At 40.0% G+C, this 20,294-nt stretch overlaps 1 protein-coding gene across 14 annotated transcripts in view; it reads left to right on the top strand.

Annotated features, from left to right (window-relative positions):
- Positions 1-20,294, top strand: part of AKAP13 (A-kinase anchoring protein 13) — a 330,778-nt gene that overhangs the window by 246,015 nt on the left and 64,469 nt on the right. For 8 of the 14 annotated variants that reach the window (XM_073304187.1, XM_073304195.1, XM_073304199.1 and 5 more), the window contains 5 exons: positions 3,139-3,503; positions 6,730-6,783; positions 10,602-10,664; positions 13,615-13,807; positions 16,157-16,262. In XM_073304187.1, coding sequence (XP_073160288.1) covers positions 3,139-3,503; positions 6,730-6,783; positions 10,602-10,664; positions 13,615-13,807; positions 16,157-16,262 — 781 coding nt within the window. The remainder of the gene's footprint in view (positions 1-3,138; positions 3,504-6,729; positions 6,784-10,601; positions 10,665-13,614; positions 13,808-16,156; positions 16,263-20,294) is intronic. The other 6 variants (XM_073304193.1, XM_073304201.1, XM_073304188.1 and 3 more) reach the window with 5 other exon arrangements.

The following is a 20,294-nucleotide window of genomic DNA, read 5'->3' as shown; positions in this document are numbered from 1 at the left end:
TATTTAACTCAGTAACAGCAACAATGAGGTTAATTTTTAGGTAAAACAAAATCACTGAATAAAAGGTGAGCCTCCTACAGTTGTTTAGTTCCTCTGTTAATCTTCATTGGAGCTGAAAAGTTGTTTTATGCTTTTCCTTAAAAGCTAACTCTTGTCTGCTATGTATGGATATTAAAAAGAGTACTTTTTATCAGCATAGGGTTTTTTCACAGCACCCTTAGCCAAAACGTTCCTTCCCCAAACTGTTGTGTGATGCACTGAATGCCCTTGACCACCACAGAAGAGGCTGCATTTCAGTGATACTGCATGTATATAATTTGTAAAGCACCTTGGGATGTATGTATAATAATATTATTTGCACTGAACTCATCTAGAAAGGAATTGGATTCACATCTGACCGACAGATCGCTTGGACAGCTTAACTTTTATTTCACATTTAAACAATAATGATAATTCCTAAACAGCACTTCTCATTTGTAAATCTCAAACCATTTTACAGAGGAGGGGTCAGTATCATTATCACCATTTTACAGATTGAGAAGCTGAGACTCAGGGAGGTGAAGTGTCTTGTTCAAGATCACCCATTGGCAGCCCTGGGAATGGAATCCAAGTTTCCTGTGTCCCACTCTGGTGCTATATCCACTAGGCCACATTTGGTCCCTGTTAGTTTTGGCTCTTTAAAATTCTTTGTCTTACAAGAAGGGAGTGTCTTTTTTAAAATAGGAAATCAGTGTTATTTAGGAGAACTTTTCCTGAAGAACAGGAGGGATATTAGAGCCATGACTGTACGCTGCAGGCTCAAGCAACTTGTACCTTGTTTTTTTTTACTAAACCAGTCTAAGAGATGAAGGCAAAACCATAAATGAACCAAATGTATCTCACATTTTTAAATTATATTTTGATTCTGTCCAGCTGTAATTTAAGAAACAAGCAAGTGCATATATGAAGGAAAGTAATTCTGATTTTTTTAAAATAGGGATTTTTTGTTTTAGTAAATTATTTTCATTTGGAAAATAAAAATCCCTTTGCCTGTTTTGGAGTTAGACAGCAAAACATAGTAATTTAGCAGTTGCGCACTATATGCATTCCTTTTGCGTCCAGGATTAATGTCTTTTAACTAACTGCACCCTTCTGGTGGTCAGCCAGGATGCAATCTTCCTTCCCTTCAGGGACACCACCCTAATTATGACAACAGCTTCCTGTGACCCGGAAAAGAAACCAACTATTTCCTTCTCTAATAAAGTATTGTTCTCATCATAACTACTAAGTAATTTGTCTGGATTTAGGCAGTTCAATAAACTCCCATCATGACATGCAAATGCTAGCTACCATCCATGATGTAAAAAACAAACAAAAAAAAAATCAGTGACTTTATCAGGCTGCTTTTCCAGTTTTTTTCTGTTTGTTTTGTTTCACCCCAAACCGCATTTTAATAATATACTGTAATATACTTTTTCTAACACTACATCATAATTTTGTCACTGGAATATATTTACACAAAAATTATCTTTAATGGCTGATATTCCTTATCTTGACACACAGATCACTGAATTATTTCAACCAAAAATATATACTTACAGTGTGGGGGGGGGAAAGTATTACTCATGCAGTCTCCTCTGTGGATATTGGCTTTTGATGGATGTGTTTGGGGGTAAGAATGTGGAAGCATTTCTTTAATACATGTCTTAAAAAATGTATCTTGTGCTCATTAAACTGATGCAAGAAGCAGGGCTAACGCCCACCAAACTTGTCAGTAAATTTTGAAGTATTTTACCGATGACTGTTTTCAAATACCTCATACTCCCTTTTTAATTGCCATAGCAGCTTTTAGCTGATATTTTTGTTCTGGTACAAATGCAGAACAGAAACATGCAGGCTCTGGAGTGGTCTAATTGCCTGATTTTTAAAGAGCCCACAATGCTGGACTTTGAGATGCCCCATAGTGGGAATGTGGTAATGGCGTTTGTGTTCATGTTCATCCCTGTTGTCTGTTGCATTTGTAAAGGCACATCTCTCATCTGACAATTGAATTTGGTATTCTGTTATCTTTTTGCAAATGAGATTTGACAGACTGCAGCTCCTCGAATGCTCAGTTCCTGGTGAGTATCAGTGAGCCTGCTAGTTGAAAGCAGTTAGCCACTGTGGCTTTGGTGAATAGTCCATTATATACGACTGGATGGATCATTCTGAATATTATTTTTTTAAATGATACAGTGCTGGGCTCTGCAGGAGTATACATTGAAACTTCCACTTTGGCCTTTTGTCTGAAAGTGATATCATCAACATGCTTGTGTTTTTTATACTAGCCACTGGGAACACAGGATAATCACAGACTTGCTTTAGGATGTATTGTCAGAATGTGGCCAATAGCCAAATAGAGCTAGCTTGGGTTCCACTTACTGCTTTTGGAGCAAACTAAACCCAAGATTACAGTATGAATAAAGACCCGTCCCACAAGACGGCCAATCCTGTGGAACAGTATTTTTCAATTATAGTTGGATTTGACAAATGCTGAAAATCCTGACATTAACTTTTTGATAAATGGAAGGTGGTTGGGGGAGGGGACTAATCCTTTTGTGTGTGTGAGTGTATGTGTGTGTTTGTTTATGCTACTGACTAATGTTCAGTTTGTGCTGTATGGTGCAGTGGAACAGTACATTAGCCTTTCTGCTGTAATGACTAAAAGCTACAAATCTGGTTCAGCTCATACAAAGAGGACTGAGTTTGCTGACTGAAGTCATATGACCTAGCAATCATCTGTGCCCATCATTTAAACTACATAAGTATTTGGCAGGCTTACAAATCTTTGCCTGGTAAAATGCTTTAGGATTGGAAATGCAGGAGAAGCTACAGTGTAGGGTTACGATGCATTGACAGAACTGTGAGAGTGACATTAGTAGAATAGCAGGAAGTGCTGTAGTGTCAGGACTGGATTGCGTTGGCAGAACTGAGTAGGGAGCCCAACTTTACAGTAGCAGGATGAGTTATTGGGTAGGATAAGACAAGAGAGCAAAGTTGTAGAGGGTGACTTACGCAAAAAAGAAGAAACAGGCCTAGCTTTTGTGATGACTGGCTCTGGCCAGGGCTATCAGTTGAGACCTCTCTTAGCTAAGGTTCATGTTTTTATTTTTGCTGTAGCAGCCTGAAGAGGAACCGTGTGCTTGTGATGTCACCAGTTACAGCTCATCAGCAGATGACACAGTGTCTTTGGAGAGGAATTCCTCCCTTGGGAGTGACATATCCCTTCCACATGCTCTAAACCTCAACAGGCCTAAGGAGAGGCACACTGTGGATGGCAGCTGCATTAACATGGGAGCCGCAGGGGGACGGGAGAGTGAACTTGGTGGCTCAGGCGAGATGGAAGAAGAGATGGACAGTATTACAGAAGTGCCTACCCACTCCTCTGTCTTAAGAAATTCCATGCGACCACTGTCACCATTCCGACGGCACAGCTGGGGGCCAGGGAAGAATGCTGCCAATGAGGCAGAAATCAATCACAGGAGGTGAGTGAAGGGTTGTTTAAAGCTGTTTATACATACACAAGCACATGCATGTGGGCTTTGTGGTTGGCATTTGAAGGATGTGCAAAAACACAGAAAAGTGAGGTCATTCTATGAACTCTGAGGAAAGAGAGAGAGAACCACCTACTACCAAAAAAAAAAAAAATACCCCTCAAACAAACTAATCTTCCTGATTTTAATTACATGTTGAATTAAAAGTACTTTATGTCTACAATATATTTTAGCTTTTCAGAGGACTTAGGTCCATATCTAAAGCCCATTGAAGTGAATGGAAACACCTTGACCAGTCCTTAATGTGAATTATCATCACCTGTTCCTATGCAGAGGGTTTTGCTAAAGGAAAGGTTATCTGAATGTTAAATCTAGGTGACCACAGAATAAACATAGCCACTATTAATCAGTAGGGTTCTTACATTAAGGTATTGTATAGGGTGTAAGTCTGTAATGGAAAAAGATAGACCTTCAGTCTTGGGACTGGGGTGGCCTATTTTTGACTCCTGATAGAATTGCATATAGAATGAAGTGGACAGACCTATACATTGTGCCTAGGGTGGTCTTCCAGTTTCCCCCTCTGCTCTCTCTCCTTTCAGAAAAGACTAGGGAATGCCACAAAGGCAAGGCTTGCCATGTACCTCTTTACATCAACTACTGTGAAAAGTAATAATGTTGTTTTCCAGGACCATTCTTCCCTTGATCTCCAGTTGCAGCAAAATTCCACCCATAAAGTAATTGATTAGGAGTAAGCCCTCTACATTCTGAGTAACTATCAAGTTCTCTGACTCCCTTTGTACCCAGCATGTTCTTACGCGCATCAGCCTTTCTTCATTTACACCTCACAAAAGTTACTCTAGTTTTACATAGTCATTTAAGATCCTGGTTCTGTTGAAACCAAGTGAGTTTGACCGTTGATTTAATAGGACCAACATCCCTTTAGAGCCAGGGTAGTCAAAGTTTGTTCCCTAAGTCACATATGTTGGATACCACCCTCATCTGCAGTATGGATGTGTGGCTTGTTGGAGACTGCAAGTCCATCAGGAGTCAAATTGGAACCCATCCAGTTGGCTGCTGGGAGTTGTTGTTTTCATGGGTCACAGCTCCGTATTAACAAGTAACATGGCCAGAGTTGTCTGCATTATATTAAAACCAATAGGTGTCCTTTGGTTCCTGGTAAATTACCAGAGGGCAGAGTTCGGTGACCCCTGATTTAGAGATATTAGTCACCCTTTAATGCATGTGCATAAATCCCCTTGACATTTCTAAATGTTATTTGCACGCACTGAAGAGAAATAATAGATCCTTAAATTATAAGTTTTACCTCCTCTAAAGCTAAACTTGAGAAACCATTCAGTACTCGGAAAGTTATATGCATTGTTTGTTTTGTTATATGACTTTGTCACCCCTTCCTGGACTTCTTTCCAGGTCCCAGGATGACACACACACAAATAAAATCACACCAATATTTTAAAACAGTGAGAGAGGCAACTTCAGAGATCAAAGCCGGTTTATGACAGACTGAGTTTATAAAAAGAAAAGGAGTACTTGTGGCACCTTAGAGACTAACCAATTTATTTGAGCATGAGCTTTCGTGAGCTACAGCTCACTTCATCAGATGTATGCCGTGGAAACTGCAGCAGACTTTATATATTTAGAAAGATTTATTTTTATGTATTCAACTTATTATGTAAGGATTTCTGAGGGTAGTAAACTCTGCATAGTTGGCAATTACAGCTAATGCTAAGCAGATGGAGTTAAAAACTTCTGAATCAGAGGTTGGATGGATATGTTTGTGACATGGGAAAATATACCTACTGTAAATGATTGATATATTCCTTTTTAAGTAAAGAAACAGAGGAATTATTTTCATATTTTCACGTACATAGCCACCAATAGACAAGATGTATGTCTGGCTGAAAGGTGACTTGCAAAGGGAAAACCAGTTGGGGTTTTTCACTTTTTTGCTTATTTATGATGCATAAAGGCCTGAAAATTAAGTTTTATTCAAACCTAAATCTCTATTTGGTTGATTGGTTTTTGCTAATAACTATTTAACTAGAATACTTTTGTTGGGATTTAACTCCTCCATCCCTTCAGTTAAGGGCTGAGGGCCTGATCCGATTCCATTCAAGTCAAAGGTAGTCTTTCCATTGGCTATAATGAAAGCTGGATCAGGCCTTGAGAGAGCTGCCCATATGAGACTCTACCCTCCCTCCACGGGTCCTCTAGCAAAAGCAGGGAATAACAGATTTGATATTCTCTATATTTCTATCGTAAAAAATTAGTGGAGCATAATCTTTTTTATTAAAAGAAGAAGAAAGACCAAATCTGTTGAGCATTTTAAATATCTTTTAAAATATGGTTTTTAAAACATTTTTTTTCCTTTATAAATCTCCTGAAGAATACTTATAAGGCTCCAATGGAGCATGCTCATCCTTGGTAATTCTTAGAGTTCGTACTGAGTTTTATACAGCTCACATGGGGTGGATTGCAGCTCATATGGACATACCCAGCCAACTTACCTAGTTAGTTAGCTCAGGTGCAGGTACTGGAGCAGTACAGGATTCATGGTGGAATGTACAAGGCCACTTGGAACCCAGGGCAATTACTCAGATGGCCAGCCCACACTGGAATCGTGCTACCGTGCGTCACTGCACCTGTGCCCAAGTTAGCTGGATTATAGCTGGCTCGAGGATGTCTCCATGAGCTGCAGTCACACACCATGTTTTTGGCATTGACATGCCTTCAGATTGCCACTAATTGCCGAGTTTTTAATGCCCTTTTGAAGGAAAGAAAAAAATTAGATTTTTAATTTGATGGTCCTTTAGACTTTGTCTACACTACCACATAGAGGTGAGGGTTGCTAACAGTGGCTGCTGTTGAACTAGCACTGACTAGTTACTCCTTGTCTACACATGCAGCTGACCCATGATTGGCACCTGCTTATATGCAACCATTGTCAGTGGCCGTGATACTTTGTCTGGTAACAAGGCCTTACTGTGAAATAGAGGGAGAAAGATAACTTCACAGGAGACACATTGCTCCCTTAAGTGCTATAGTTTTTATACTTCCCTTTTCACTCCTTCCTTCTGCTGTTTGTTTGTTTTTTGGGGGAGGAGGGCGGGGGGGAAGAATGGGTGTTTTCCCTTCAGCTGTCATTTGTTCATTTTGTTCCATTTCTCATCTCTGACCACTTTCCATGATTCATTTTCAGTTCAATGCGAGTTCTGGGGGATGGTATAAGGAAGCCTCCCATTCATAGGAGAAGGTACAGAGCCAACTAACTTGACTAACCATTTTGCATTTGAATGTCTACTAACTTCATACTCTCATGTTAGTTGATCCAGTTTAGATTCAGTACTTCTCGGAACATTTGTCTGATAGAGACACACATCCAATTTTATCCCTCTCACCCTTAGCCTGACACAGCCCCGTTTTTACAACTTTCGTGCAAGCTGCAAAGTCATTCTTTCTAGGGCTTCTAGTTGAGGGGGTGGGTTGAAGGATATTGAACATTGTGGATTGGAAGCATCCAACAAAATAATAAAATATTATATTATTATAAAATTATTATAATAAAAGATTATATTATTATAAAAATTATTATAAAAATATATTTAGGACTGGAGGTTGAATTTAAATGGGCAAGTAATTGTTTATTTGTCTGTTCACTTTAATTATTCTTTAAAATATATCAAAATCCCTAGATCTCCAGGATAGGCACACAGGAACATATTTGAAACTAGTACAAAGGATACATAATACACTTGTTACACCTGTAGCAGCTGATTTGGTTAATTTTAACTTTCTGGGGGTTTTTCTTTAACTCTGCCTCTTAAAAGCTGGAAAATGAGCATGACTTTCAAACCCATTTTTGTCCCTTTCTATCTGGCAAACATTTATGATTTCTTATCCTCCCCATACATATTTATTTATATGTATAAATAAAATAAGGACAAGGCAAACTTACCCCTGTTTCACTGTCGAAGCGTTAGCATGATTAGTTTATGTGGGTAGCAATGTTCACAGCTCAGGAAAGAGCTTTTTTAAAAAAACTGAGCGCTAGTTCTACACAAGCCCTGTGTAGGCCCTACAAAAATTGTTGCTGTTACTGTTAGATTTCTTGGAGGTGCAGTAGGGGACCCTTCCTTCGCTCTCCATGGCCCCAGTTTTATGGGGAGTTTTGTTGTTTTTGGCCACCCCCCAGGCCCGTTAATTCCTTTGGTGTACCCACATCTCTGACATTTTACTTATGATCGTGTCATTGTTTTGACTGGAGAGACTAAGTACCTGCTGTGTTGGTTCACTTCATGTGCCATGACGCTCGATCTGCTACTGCCACAGAGCATGGCTCTCTTGTGTACAGTAGTTTCCTAAGGCCTTGTCTATAGTAAAGGGGCTCAGCAAAATATTCCCACTAGTGCTATAACTGGTTCGGTTGCACCGGTGAGCATTTTTTTTCTACAAGATCTTTGGTTCTCTTCCTAGCTGTGTAGAGTGAAGCGTTAGCCCTTGACAAGCCTTTGACGTGGCCTTTGACCTTGACTCTTAGCTCCACAGAAGCACGCGCTCTCACACCTTGCTGTAACATGCAGAAACCTAAATTCTCAAGCACGGCCTCAAGGAATTAGTGCTCTATGTGCCTTCTACAGTATCCTCCTTTTACAGTGCAACACAGACTGCACAGGCCTCAGTGAAGTATTTAGCATATCTAATTATGATTTCATAGCCTCTGAGAAGAGCAAGTGAAGGGGGAAATGGTGAGATTTCCTCTGTGATTCCCCTTGAGGCTCTCAATCCAGTATCTCTTCATGCTTGCTCACGCCTACTGATATCCTTATTATCTTCATTAATATACTAGACTTCAGGTTATTGATACACCCACCTTTAATGAAACGCTGTATACTCCATACCGCTCAGACTCCACTCTGCTCTGTACTTTGTAAGGTGGCATTCAAGGATTGCCTTGTGAGCGTATGCATGCTAACTGCTTTTTAACCAGTTGCACGGTGATATCCACCTGACTTCTACAGAGGAGCTTTGGGTCCCTATGCAAATCATAAAGAGAATGCGTTTCAAGTTGACCACTTAATATCACTACTTACCTTTGCAATTTAGGTCAGATTCTTTAGTCAATATACTCTCATTCTATCTCTTTACCACTGCCCCAGCCCTGTTGATACCCTACAAGCTAGTGCTGGAGAGAAGACAATGGCACAGCCTCAAACTAATTCCGATCTGTAGCTGGTCACACAAATGGCTCTTCCCTCTTTACCCTCCACAACCCCCCCCCCCCAACCTTCTGCCAAGGGTTTGTATAGATTGTATGACGAGCCACTGTCTTCACTTTTGCGTAGTGTTGCCAATTGATTGTGGGTGGCTCACCAGCAGGATTATAATTCTATATGTCTGTGTTTTCCACAGCTTTTGCCAAGAATTTTTATTCCTCTCTGGGACCTTCTGCCATTTTCTCCAAGCCTCCTACTCCTTCATCTCTCAGTTATAGAGTTTCTGCCCTGCAGTTTTGTCGCCACACTATAAAATTAATATAGTTAAGAAATATATGTATGTAGAGAGATTTTATATATATATACACACAGATCTTCAGAACTGTCTGCTGTAGGTCAGTTTTCATTGTGAAGGAAATTGGATACACTCTCCTTCCCCCACCTCACCCCCACAATACACACACAGCTGCATGAGTATGTTGAACCTTTGTCTTAAGGGACACACAGGTCATCTATGGGTGTCAGCAGACTCTGAAGGTGAGAGCAGCCATGGAGCTGTAAATGATGTGAGGTAATCGTAGTATACATACACTGTATGTACACTCGTAGTATACAATACACTGACTCCCTTTGTGACCTTGAGCAAGTGTCTTATCCCCTTTGTTTCAGATTCTCCATCTGTAAAATGGAGATACTTCCTTATCCTGCAGTGGTTTACTTAGCTGCTGATTATAATGCTCTTTAAAGGTTGTGCTTGTTACAGCAAGGTAATTGTTCATAATGGATCTTTATGGTAATATTTTGGAAGCCATCAGAAAAGATATTCTCTCTATATCTGACAGCCTGCAGATCCATTTTGGTCAATTTCACGGTCATAGGAATTTAAAAAATTGTAATTTCATTATTTCAGATACTTAAATGTGAAATTTCACTGTGTTGTAATTGTAGGGCTCCTAAGCCAAAAAGGAGTTGTGGGAGTGGGTTGCAAGATTATTGTAGGGGGGGGGGGCTGCGGTACTGCTACCTTTTCTTCTGTGCTGCTGCCGGCGGCAGCGCTGCCTTCAGAGCTGGGCAGCTGGAGCGCGGCGGCTGCTCGCCGGGAGCCCCGCTCTGAAGGCAGAGCCGCCGCCAGCAGCCGTGCAGAAGTACGGGTGACGTGGTGTGATATCGCCGCCCTTCCTTCTGCGCTGCTGCCTTCAGAGCTGGGCTCCTTCCTGGCCAACAGCCGACACTCTCCGGCCACCCCGCTCTGAAGGCAGTGCAGAAGTAAGGGTGGCAATACTGCGACCCCCCCACCCACCCCTACAATAACCTTGTGAGCCACCCACCCCCGCAACTGTCTTTTGGGACAGGACCCCCAATTTGAGAAACGCTGGTCTCCCCCTGTGAAATCTGTATAGTATAGGGTAAAAGTACACAAAAGACCAGATTTCACAGTCCGTGAAGTGTGAATTTGATAGGGTTCTAATTAGGACCCAATCGGCAACCTCAATATGAAACTACTTGGATTCCTGGACAAACTGCTGCTGGATACCCTCAGACTAAATACCGTGGGTTCTTCAGTTAACTGTTCTTACTTATTTATTCATTTAAGTTCCTTGGCCCCGTTTCTGAGTACTTCCAGTTTTGCTTGGAGTGCTGGAACGGAGGAGGGACAAGAGAAAGATGGCTTTATGCCTCCATGCACTCCCTGTATTGTGGGGCTGCCAATCTGGTACCTTTCACCCACCATTAATTAACATACAATGTAAAAATCTTTCTAAAATTAAATAAGTTTAACCGAGTCCTGAAGCATTCCCTTTCTGTGACAATCCAGTAACTGCAGTCCTTTTCCTTTGTCTGCCTTTGATATCCCCAGTTTGAGCTGGTGTCCCTCTGGAGTACAGTACATTACCATGGGTGCTGACTTTAATTGTAGAAGGTATGGTATAAATAAATGTGCAACAGCAAAGGGGCATTGCAAATACAGTGTTGTCAGCTCTTTGTGTGGTAGTCTGTTTCTCTGCTGCTCTGGCTGGAATGCGCTTGTGTCCATTTGCTTTGCTGTTCCCCCCGAGTCATGTTTGGTGTTGGGTCCTCTAGAGAGTGAAGTACTCTCTGCTAGTCTTGAGTGTGAGAGAAGCTGCATTATTCACCTGGAGCTGCTTTTTTTCTGTGATGATTTTTAGGCGCATCTTTCCATACAATCAGAGCAATGAAAGTGACAGCAAAAGAATCTAAGCCAGAGTTAATAAGATACAGTTATGTTCTCCTCCAGACTGACTGATATTTTATAGGCATTTAAATTCATACAGACTGCTTCTAGTACAATTAGAGTTCTTTTTGCTATCTCTTGAGCAGAGAAGCTAATCATTTAAACCTCTCTAGAACAAAATCTGTTAACCACAGATTTGGTTTTCCCAGGCACTTAAAACTTGTGTGTCCTGTAGAAAGTCCAGAGTCAGAATTAATTATCACAGGTCAGATCCTCAACAGAGGTACATTGGCAGAGCTTCAGCTCTGGACCCAGATTTATTTTTGCCTCCAACAATTAAAGGTTAGAATTCTAAGTGTATTTTCTGGAAGCTAGATACCTCTGAAGTTTGAAATACAGATCATTTACTTTAGAACACTGATTTGAATGTGATCCAAATACAGTAGGTAAAAACCACAGATCATTATCAGCAGATGACTATTTGATGGCATGTCTGAAGTGAGTTGCTGTTCTTAGCCCTGTTATTAGAAGATAGATGTCAAGATCACAGCAAACTACCACCATGATTTTGGGCTGGAAGAATAAAAGCCAGTCCTCCCTAGATAATAGGAGTGGGACAGATTTCCCCTTGCAGATGTTTGGGAGTAAACTTTACAATGCATGCTATAGCTAAACACAATGCAATTAAAGGCTTTTGTGAATTGATAAAATTGCAGATTTCATGATTTGTCTCCCCTCTCATTTACTAACCTGAAAAAAATCTTTGGAAGCCAGATGTCTGAGTCTTCTGATTTAAGATTTACTTCAGCTTTTGCTTTCAAGATGATACATGTTTGTCAACCACCAGCTCCTCCAGGGATATGTAGAATACTAGTATCCATTTGGTGTCTACATGGATTTAAAGCTCCACTGGATGTGTAAATAATCTGTACATTACAAAGTATTTTTCTTTCCTTTTAACACGTTTTGAATGTTAACTCAGTAGTGAGTTGGATTTAATGATTAACCTTGAGTCCAAGTGTGTTGTACATATTAAGTGTTTTCTGTAAAACACGTGCTCCTCATCCAACCACAGCAAATTGTCATATAATATATGATGCATATAGAGGACAATCAAAAACATAAAAGTGTCACGGTAATTGACATCTTGTCTTCAGGCACTCATGGGTCATTAAATAGCAATTGATCTAACTCCAAAGTTTGAAAAAAGACGTGTTTTGAAATGCTAAGGTTATATAGCAGGATCCTATCCGAAAGATGTCAGGAGATGCCCTGGAACTAATTTGTTCATCTTTCACCTTTAGAAACGGGTTGAAATCCTCATTCATGTCAAAAATGAAAATGTGTGTATTGGTGTCATCTTTAGTTCCTACTGTATATTGGACCATAACAAAAGCCACCTTTCTCAGGGAAGGCCCTGGATCAGAATAGCAGAGTTTGCTGCACATGAGAATTGAGTTTCAGGGATAGAGCTCTGTTGGGGATCTAAGACTGGCATAGTTGGGGTAGGGTGACCCATATAGCAAGTGTGAAAAATTGGGACGGGGGTGGTGGGGTAATAGGAGCCTATATAAGAAAAAGCCCCAAATATCGGGACTGTCCCTATAAAATCCAGACATGTTGTCACCCTATTGGGGGCACTGCAGGTCAGGAATGAGGTGACTCTATAGATCTGTAGGCTGACCCAGGCCTGGAATTGCAAGGGATGCTGCAGGTCAGGATTGAGGTGCTGGATACAGTGCTTTTGATAGAACAGTGAGGCTGGGAAGATAATGTAATGTGTGGTGGCAGGGAATGGAGGTTGGCGTTGCAGGCGAGAATTGAGCTTCGCTAGCATGGCTCTTCGTAGGGAAAACTTGCATATCAGCAGCCGTCACTGTGGCTGAGTCTGGCCAACTCTTTCATAAGCACCAAGGTTGCAGACAAATGCTTTTTGTTTTGTTTTAAGTGATCTTGTCTGACTCAGTTGGATAACCTAGCTGCAGAGGCAAAAGCTGAAATGTGATTCATTGGCCGATGGAGACTGTACTTATTTAATACTTAGATTTTGGTACTGATGCCCTGCTTTCTGCCAAAGCCTTGTACAGTGGCAAATGCTAAGCAGCATCAAGGAACATCTCTGCGAAGAAGAGTTGTACACATTCAATATATTGCTGTCTATAAACCAATAGCTTCGTAGGTGTAATAGGATAGAGAATATTTCAGCATAGAACATCTGTTCAGGGCAAATAGCATCAGGGTATACCAGCTATGTCTAGCTTAAATTGAACCACATCCAGTATATCTTTTAAAGCTGAGAAAATGAATGAGTGGAAATAAGCACACCTAAAAAAGCTCCCAGTATTTCTTTTGCACTGTTCAAGAGAGGGAGAAGGAGTCCAATAACACGGAAATGTATTGGTCCATTATTCTCACGCAACCATTTGCCTGAGTGTACCAAGATACTGCTGTCTGCAGTGAAAGGGATATAATTATTAAATCACACCACAAGCAGCTACCTGCACTAGGTCACGTATATTACTCAAGGAAGTAACACAAACTGAGGGAATAATATGTTTTTCACTCCACGGAGAATGTCGAGGTTGCATCCTCTTTGAATTAGAACGTGGCTCATGCACACATTGTATATTAAAGCATTAAAAATTTTCAGGGTCTAACCTCTCTGATTTTTCTTCAGTTACAGCCTAGAAGGCCTTGCAGGAGACTCTGATGATAACAAGAAGCCCTCCTCAAATTTAGAGACTTCCTCTTTGAGTTCCAAAGACCTCAGGCGAAGTCCACTTGCTAATGATGAACGTGGCTCCTTGGTCTCACTCACTGAAGAGGAAGTAGAATCTGAGCAGGGGGAAATCAGAGGGTTTGACCATCAGGTAAAGCTGTACTTTTCTTATTGTTGGGTTTTCATAAAACTCTAAATCAAAGTCTCCCAAACTTTGCCCAAGTGAGGGTCTCCTTTGCATGCATAATACAGAGATATTTTCATCTTTAATGTAGAGATATGCCTGGCAAAGGCTAAAAGATGCATCACTCCCACTTGATCAAAGCAGACTTGTTACTCAGCTATAGAAGCAGCATGGTTAGACCCTAGGACAGGGAACAAGCAACTCCTGAGTTCTCTGCTACTGACTGGATGGTCTTGGAAAAGTCACTTTGCTTCTGTAAAATGGAGTTAATAACACTTCTCCCATAGCGGTGTTATGAGGTTTAAAAAAATGAATGTTTGTGTGGCACTTTGAAGATGTGAAGCATATATAAGTACTACATATTATTTTATCTGTTAAGTTTTTTAGGTTTATACCTATAATGTAGAAGAAAATGAGGACCTTTCTCTTTCATAATAACCCGTATTCTGATTTTTTTAATGGTCTCACCCTACTGTTACAAGCAGCAACTAAATGCAATATCACAGATGGAGAATTATGCAAATTTAGGTTCACCTTCTTGGAGAGGAGGTAGATGGGGATGATTTAATCTGGAGAGATGGGCCTGTGTTTTGTGGACATGTATCTTCAATCTGTTTTATTAAAAAGGCAAATATATTAAATGCATTGAATATCTGAAAGCCACACTTCCTCCCTAATACTTCTCTGGGCAGACACAAAAGAACTGGGGGTTATTCAGCTGCTCCTGTTTAACTGCCAGAGAAGGTCTTTGTTGACTGATCCTGGCACATTGATTTTCTGTGACATCTTCATGAGTCTCACACAGAGGAAATTGGTGTTGCTTGGTGCATCTGTCAGTTGAGCATCAAAGTGTTGTTGAAAGTGGCATTTGAGGCACAGCCTAAGTAAATCCTTACTTCCCAAGGTGAATGGAGTAACCAGGGCTCGTGAGAACTGATCTGTGAGAGCTGGCATTACGATGTGGGATTGTATCTCTTAGCCATTGTTTTGATGAATGGTATTCATTGAAAGTCCATCGTTACCGCTACATACCCTCCGTGTCAGACTCTTGCCATTTTGTACTGACAGCTGGTGTGTAACCTTGATTTGTGTGTTCCCAATTAATAGGCTAAGGATAAGAAATAGAACCAAACTGAACTCTTTAAGGTTCAAGCTTCTGGGGCAGTAACAGATTATTTCATGTAATGGAGGACTGTGAATGACACAATGAGGGACGGAATTAAAGACTTTACTTAAAATAAAATAATTAGTTAAAGCAGACAGGCATTACAGGGTAACCATACAGTGCATTTATACCCACATTCCAGGATAAAATGGTACATCCAGGGTGATCAGTCCCGAGATGAGAAGATTGAGTATATCATCATTTCTCTCTCTGGTACCCCAAATTAGCATACTACTCTTTATATAATCAATTATAACACCCCTTAATTAATTAGCATTAGGTCTACCTTTTACTGTGTTTACCATAATTAATATTTTCTGCTTTCTCATTGGTTGTTTAACATTACACATAATCTTTCTTAATATCTATGTAAATATCATTCCAATAACTATCAGTACAGATAGCATTCTTCCAAAACATTCACATTTTGTCTACAACACTTGTTAAAACTAGTTAAAACCAAAATCTGTTTACAACGCGGCCTAGGATTGTGTCCAAATTTATCTCTAACTTGCCTCTAAATTATCTCACTTTACTCACATTTTACTAGGCCTTATTATTATCAAGCCAAAATTTAAGGCCCAAAAGCATATTTTCTACTTATATTTCAGCACATTTCTATTTAACATAAGCAAATATCATCTACAGCTGGAGGGGTTGAAATCACAGCGGTATTTTCATTGGTCATCAGACAACAAACATACATTTTATTGGCTTGCCAGAGAGGGAAGCACCCTGTGCTTGCCTCTATTTTTGTTACATACTTACATTTGCAAAAAGAAAAGGAGTACTTGTGGTTAGAGACTAACCAATTTATTCTCTGAGGTGCCACAAGTACTCCTTTTCTTTTTGCAAATACAGACTAACACGGCTGTTACTCTGATACTTACATTTGTTTCCCATTTTTAAAGACGTTGCACTTCACTTTTACAATTCATGTGTGTTTTTGTCATGCTGCAATTCACCATTTTGGTGCCCTACCACACTAGTTGGGCCCATCCCTTTGGGGAAGATATTCTTGAATGTTTTAATGTTCCAGTGTTAAAGGGATAGGCAACTAATACATTTAAACACTAGACTGTAGTCTGCAGTTGGGGTGAGGGCATTGCTTGGCATATCTGCTTAATAGAGGTTTTTTTTCTATCCCATAGACACGCCAAAGATCACAGCCACATGGATTTAGTTTCTGTACTTCTGCCACTTCTCCGCTGACCAAATCTATTTCGCTAATGACAATCACTCAACCAGGACTAGACAGTGAGTAAACATGACTTTCCATATACAGTATTCATGTATCCCTTGCTAACTCCCCAAGATAGAATCCCCCCCAACTTTTTCTGTCTTTCTTTCTGTCTTATTACTTGAAGTAGAGGTACGCTTCTCTACTGCATTTAATTACAAAAAAGGGGCATCTCTCATTTAGACCCAAATTTACCACCTTGCATACATAGAATTATTTTACTCTGTTAACATAAATTATTGGTATCAGAACTGATGTTTCTTGAGTATATTATAAAAAACTGATTATGTTCATGATAAATCCTATATCCTTTTTGAATTTCTTCCTCTGCTGTTACTATAATGCTTCCTCATTTGAAGTATTTCTTTTCCGTATCTTGGAGAGTTGAGAGATGTAGAGATATAGAATTTGAATCATCTGTATCCTTCAGGAGAAATGCCATAAGACTACTCTTAAGGCCGGAGAGGGAATGTCTTCATGATATTTGTTCTCTAAAGGAGTTTATTCATTAATATTCCTGTTACCCAAATCAACCTTTCTGTGCGTTGAAGGGCATAACTTCAAGTTGCATGCTTTGAGGAGAAGCAACAGATGCAGAAGTGAAATGTCAAAAGTCTGGGGTGCTTTTCTTAAGTTAATTTCAGTGAAAAGAATAAGTAGTTTGCAAAGTCTTCTTTATTCCAGATGTACTTGAGAAGATCACACACTTCTTCTCCTCACTAAGTGTTGGCCAGGCAGTATGTTTGGTCTGCTTTTATACAATTCCTCATTGGCTTTATGAGACCAGCTCTGAGCTTTTTCTCATTACTGAAATGCATATGATCTATGGTTGATTCTTCAGTCTTTACATATTGTGGATTACATTTTACTAAAAATAACCTGTCTGTTTTTGGCCCATTTGTCAAAATCATCCAGACAAAGTTAACAGTTACACCAGAGATTTGTTTGGCCTTACATTTATAAAAACCAATTCTGTCTCACCTAGATTCATCATGGGGCTCCTCCCCAGAACTCAGTGACAAAACAGCCATTCAGTGGGATCATCACACCCAAAAGGGCATGTTCCTAGCAAAAAGACACGCTTTAAAGTAGAGAGTTTTATTTCGTTTGGAAGCTTACAGGGAGAACCATACAGAGAGGGTGCCTTGTGACATTTTTAAGTTCAGTGCCCTCATTCTTCCATGATTAATAAGCATGTGGCTTAAAGGATGTGTCCCATAGCAACAGTAACCAAAACACCATGAAATCCATCCAATAAAAAAAACTACATCTTACTCTATATTATGTCATACCCTCTTTCCTCTTTTTGCTCAAGCCCTTCATTTTTTCTTTTAAGTAAACAGTTTGTTGGCATCATTTCCAGTTGCTAACTAAACACTAAATAGCACAGTCCCAAAAAAACAGACTTTTTTAGAGGACCAGAAAGCTTGGCAACCTAATGCTTTTCTCCCCATTACTTGGAAACTTTCTGTAGGGCTCACTGAGGAGATTGCATCAGGAGAAGACTTACGCCACCTCACTTTCAAGTAAACTCCGACCCATTTCATAAAGAGGTTTCCCTCATAATGCACATTACGGGTACCAGCAAGACCTGAACTGGGAGCAGATAAACTTGGTCACAAATCCCTCCCTTTGTTTTTGTCTAATTAATGTCGGCCCAACCAGAGCACGCTATATATGCAGGGAATGAAAGTGGTAACTCAAACAGGAGGCTATGGAAATTGAATATTGTTAATCAAACCAGTTTAGGGTAGAATAGTAGGGTCAGTCTGGTGGGCCAAATTATGGGCCTAAATTTTCAAGACTGTCTAACTTTCTGAGTGGCTAATTTGAGATACCTTAGAGAAGCCTGATTTACACTCAGCACTTTCTGAAAATCAGGTCCCTTTAAGATGCTTGAAGTTAGACAGCTAAAAAGTAAGGCATCCAAACTCATTAGTCATTTTGAAAATTTTTGTCATAAGGTCTGTTCGTAGCTCTGCCACTTATGAATGTGGAAACTTGGGCAAAACACTTCACTTTTCAGTGTCTCCATTTCATCATCATCATCATCATGGCAAATACCAAAGGGATGTAGCCTCCTTGTAGAACAAGCGCCACCCGGATCAGTCTTTAGCAAGGTCATCTTTAAAAGAGGCAGGATGATGATTCTTACCAGCCCAAGGGTGCATTGAGTCTTAGTGTTGGTGAAGTGCTTTTGTGTCTTTTGTTGGAGGATCTCACGGTATAATACATAACATCTATTGGATTTCCAAAACTGAACATCAATCCGTTCATTACTGCATACTTAGTTATACAAGAATAAATCTCAGTGATTTCATAGAAGTAAATAAAGTAAATAAAATCTAAAACAAGTTTAATTGTCTGTGATTATTCTGTCCACTTGAATAATTTTATAAGAACCCAAGAACAGCCATACTGGGTGAGACCAAAGGTCCATCTAGCCCAGTATCCTGTCTTCCATCAGTGACCAATGCCAGGTTCCCCAGAGGGAATGAACAGAACAGGTGTTCATCGAGTGATCAATCCCCTGTCGCCCATTCCCAGCTTCTGGCAAACAGAGGCTAGGGACACCATCCCTATGCATCCTGGCTAATAGCCATTGATGGACCTAACCTCCATGAATGTATCTAGTTCTTTTTTGAACCCTGTTATAGTCTTGGCCTTCACAACATCCTCTGGCAAGGAGTTTCACAGGTTGACTGTGCATTGTCTGAAGAAATACTTCCTTTTGTTTGTTTTAAACATGCTGCCTATTGATGTCATTTGGTGACCCCTAGTTCTTGTGTTATACTAGATGATATAAAATAAAGTGTATCCCAAACACTACAAGGTGCCTGGATGGGAAGAAAACAGCTTGTTTTGCACAAAAGCTTTAAAAATAAAACCCAAATGGGTAAATGTTTGGGGGATTTTGGCCTGATTTTGGTCTCTGCATGTGCTTTGTCATGTGTTGGTTTGGGAGCTGGTTGTAGAGTTGCACTTCCCCTAATCCCTCCAGATCTGTTGTTCCTGCCGCATCCACACTATCCTGAAGGAGTTGGCTGATGTGCACTTAGCATTCACAAATGCTAATGCTGCAGCATTTTATATAATCAGAGAGTTCACAAGAGCTGTTGGCTGGAATATGCTGAAGGCTGCTCCCAATTTTGAATAACACATTTCCAGTGAGGAGAATTGTTACAAAGTCAGGAACTTCTAAAAATAAAAATAACTAAACTGAAGCAGGAACTAAACCATGCCTGGGGAGCCTGTTCTCTCTACACTTAAAATATTGCGGCTCATCTTTGCTCTTCGAGAATAGTCTGACAAGATAGTAACCCAAAAAGGAGAAAAAATAATTATTCACCATCGTGGTTTTCAGAGCCAAGATGCAGGGAACATGAGCGATTTGTTTGTCCATCAGCAAGTTTAAGAGGATATGTGAATAAAACAAAAACTTAATTTTGTCTGCAAATGTCCCAGCTAAATGCCTTCCACTGGGAAATGCATCTCTGAGTGTTTTGCATTAAGCAGTACCATTGGTTCTTGAGTGTGTCACATGACCTTGACCAGTCCTTCCCATGCGTGGGCATATTGTCCAGTGACAGAGAAAACACTGCGGGAGATTTTTCATCATGTTGCTTGTTTTGTCTGGGTAATCCTGTGCATTCTGAATTTCCATTTTGTCTTAAGGTACAGAACCAAAAATATACAAGAGACTCTTTATAAATGGTCAAAAACACATTTGTGTTTTCTTCTCAGTTGTTTCTTTAAAACTGAAATTTGGTTCCTTAGCATTTGTTTCCTCTATTGTGCATGCAGGCATGCAAGTTTATGTGTGACAAAGGATTGCTCACAAGTTCTAGGATATATGCGCTGATTTGTTATTGTGGCATTGCTCAGAAAGGCAGAATTTTGTTGTAGGCATTGCTAGTATGCTTAAGAAAATAAAGCATTAAAGCTTTTATTGTTTTGTGTGGAAAAGGCATGAAGACTCAAAAGAATTACAATGATTTTGAAGAAAGGTTTTTAAAAGACAGGTCAATTTTTCCCCCCACCAGTTGTTC

This window comes from Lepidochelys kempii, chromosome 10 (assembly GCF_965140265.1).
Source record: "Lepidochelys kempii isolate rLepKem1 chromosome 10, rLepKem1.hap2, whole genome shotgun sequence".
NCBI lineage: Eukaryota > Metazoa > Chordata > Testudines > Cheloniidae > Lepidochelys > Lepidochelys kempii.
The sequence above is the reverse complement of the archived record's forward strand: the minus strand, read 5'-3'. Positions and strand labels throughout refer to the sequence as shown.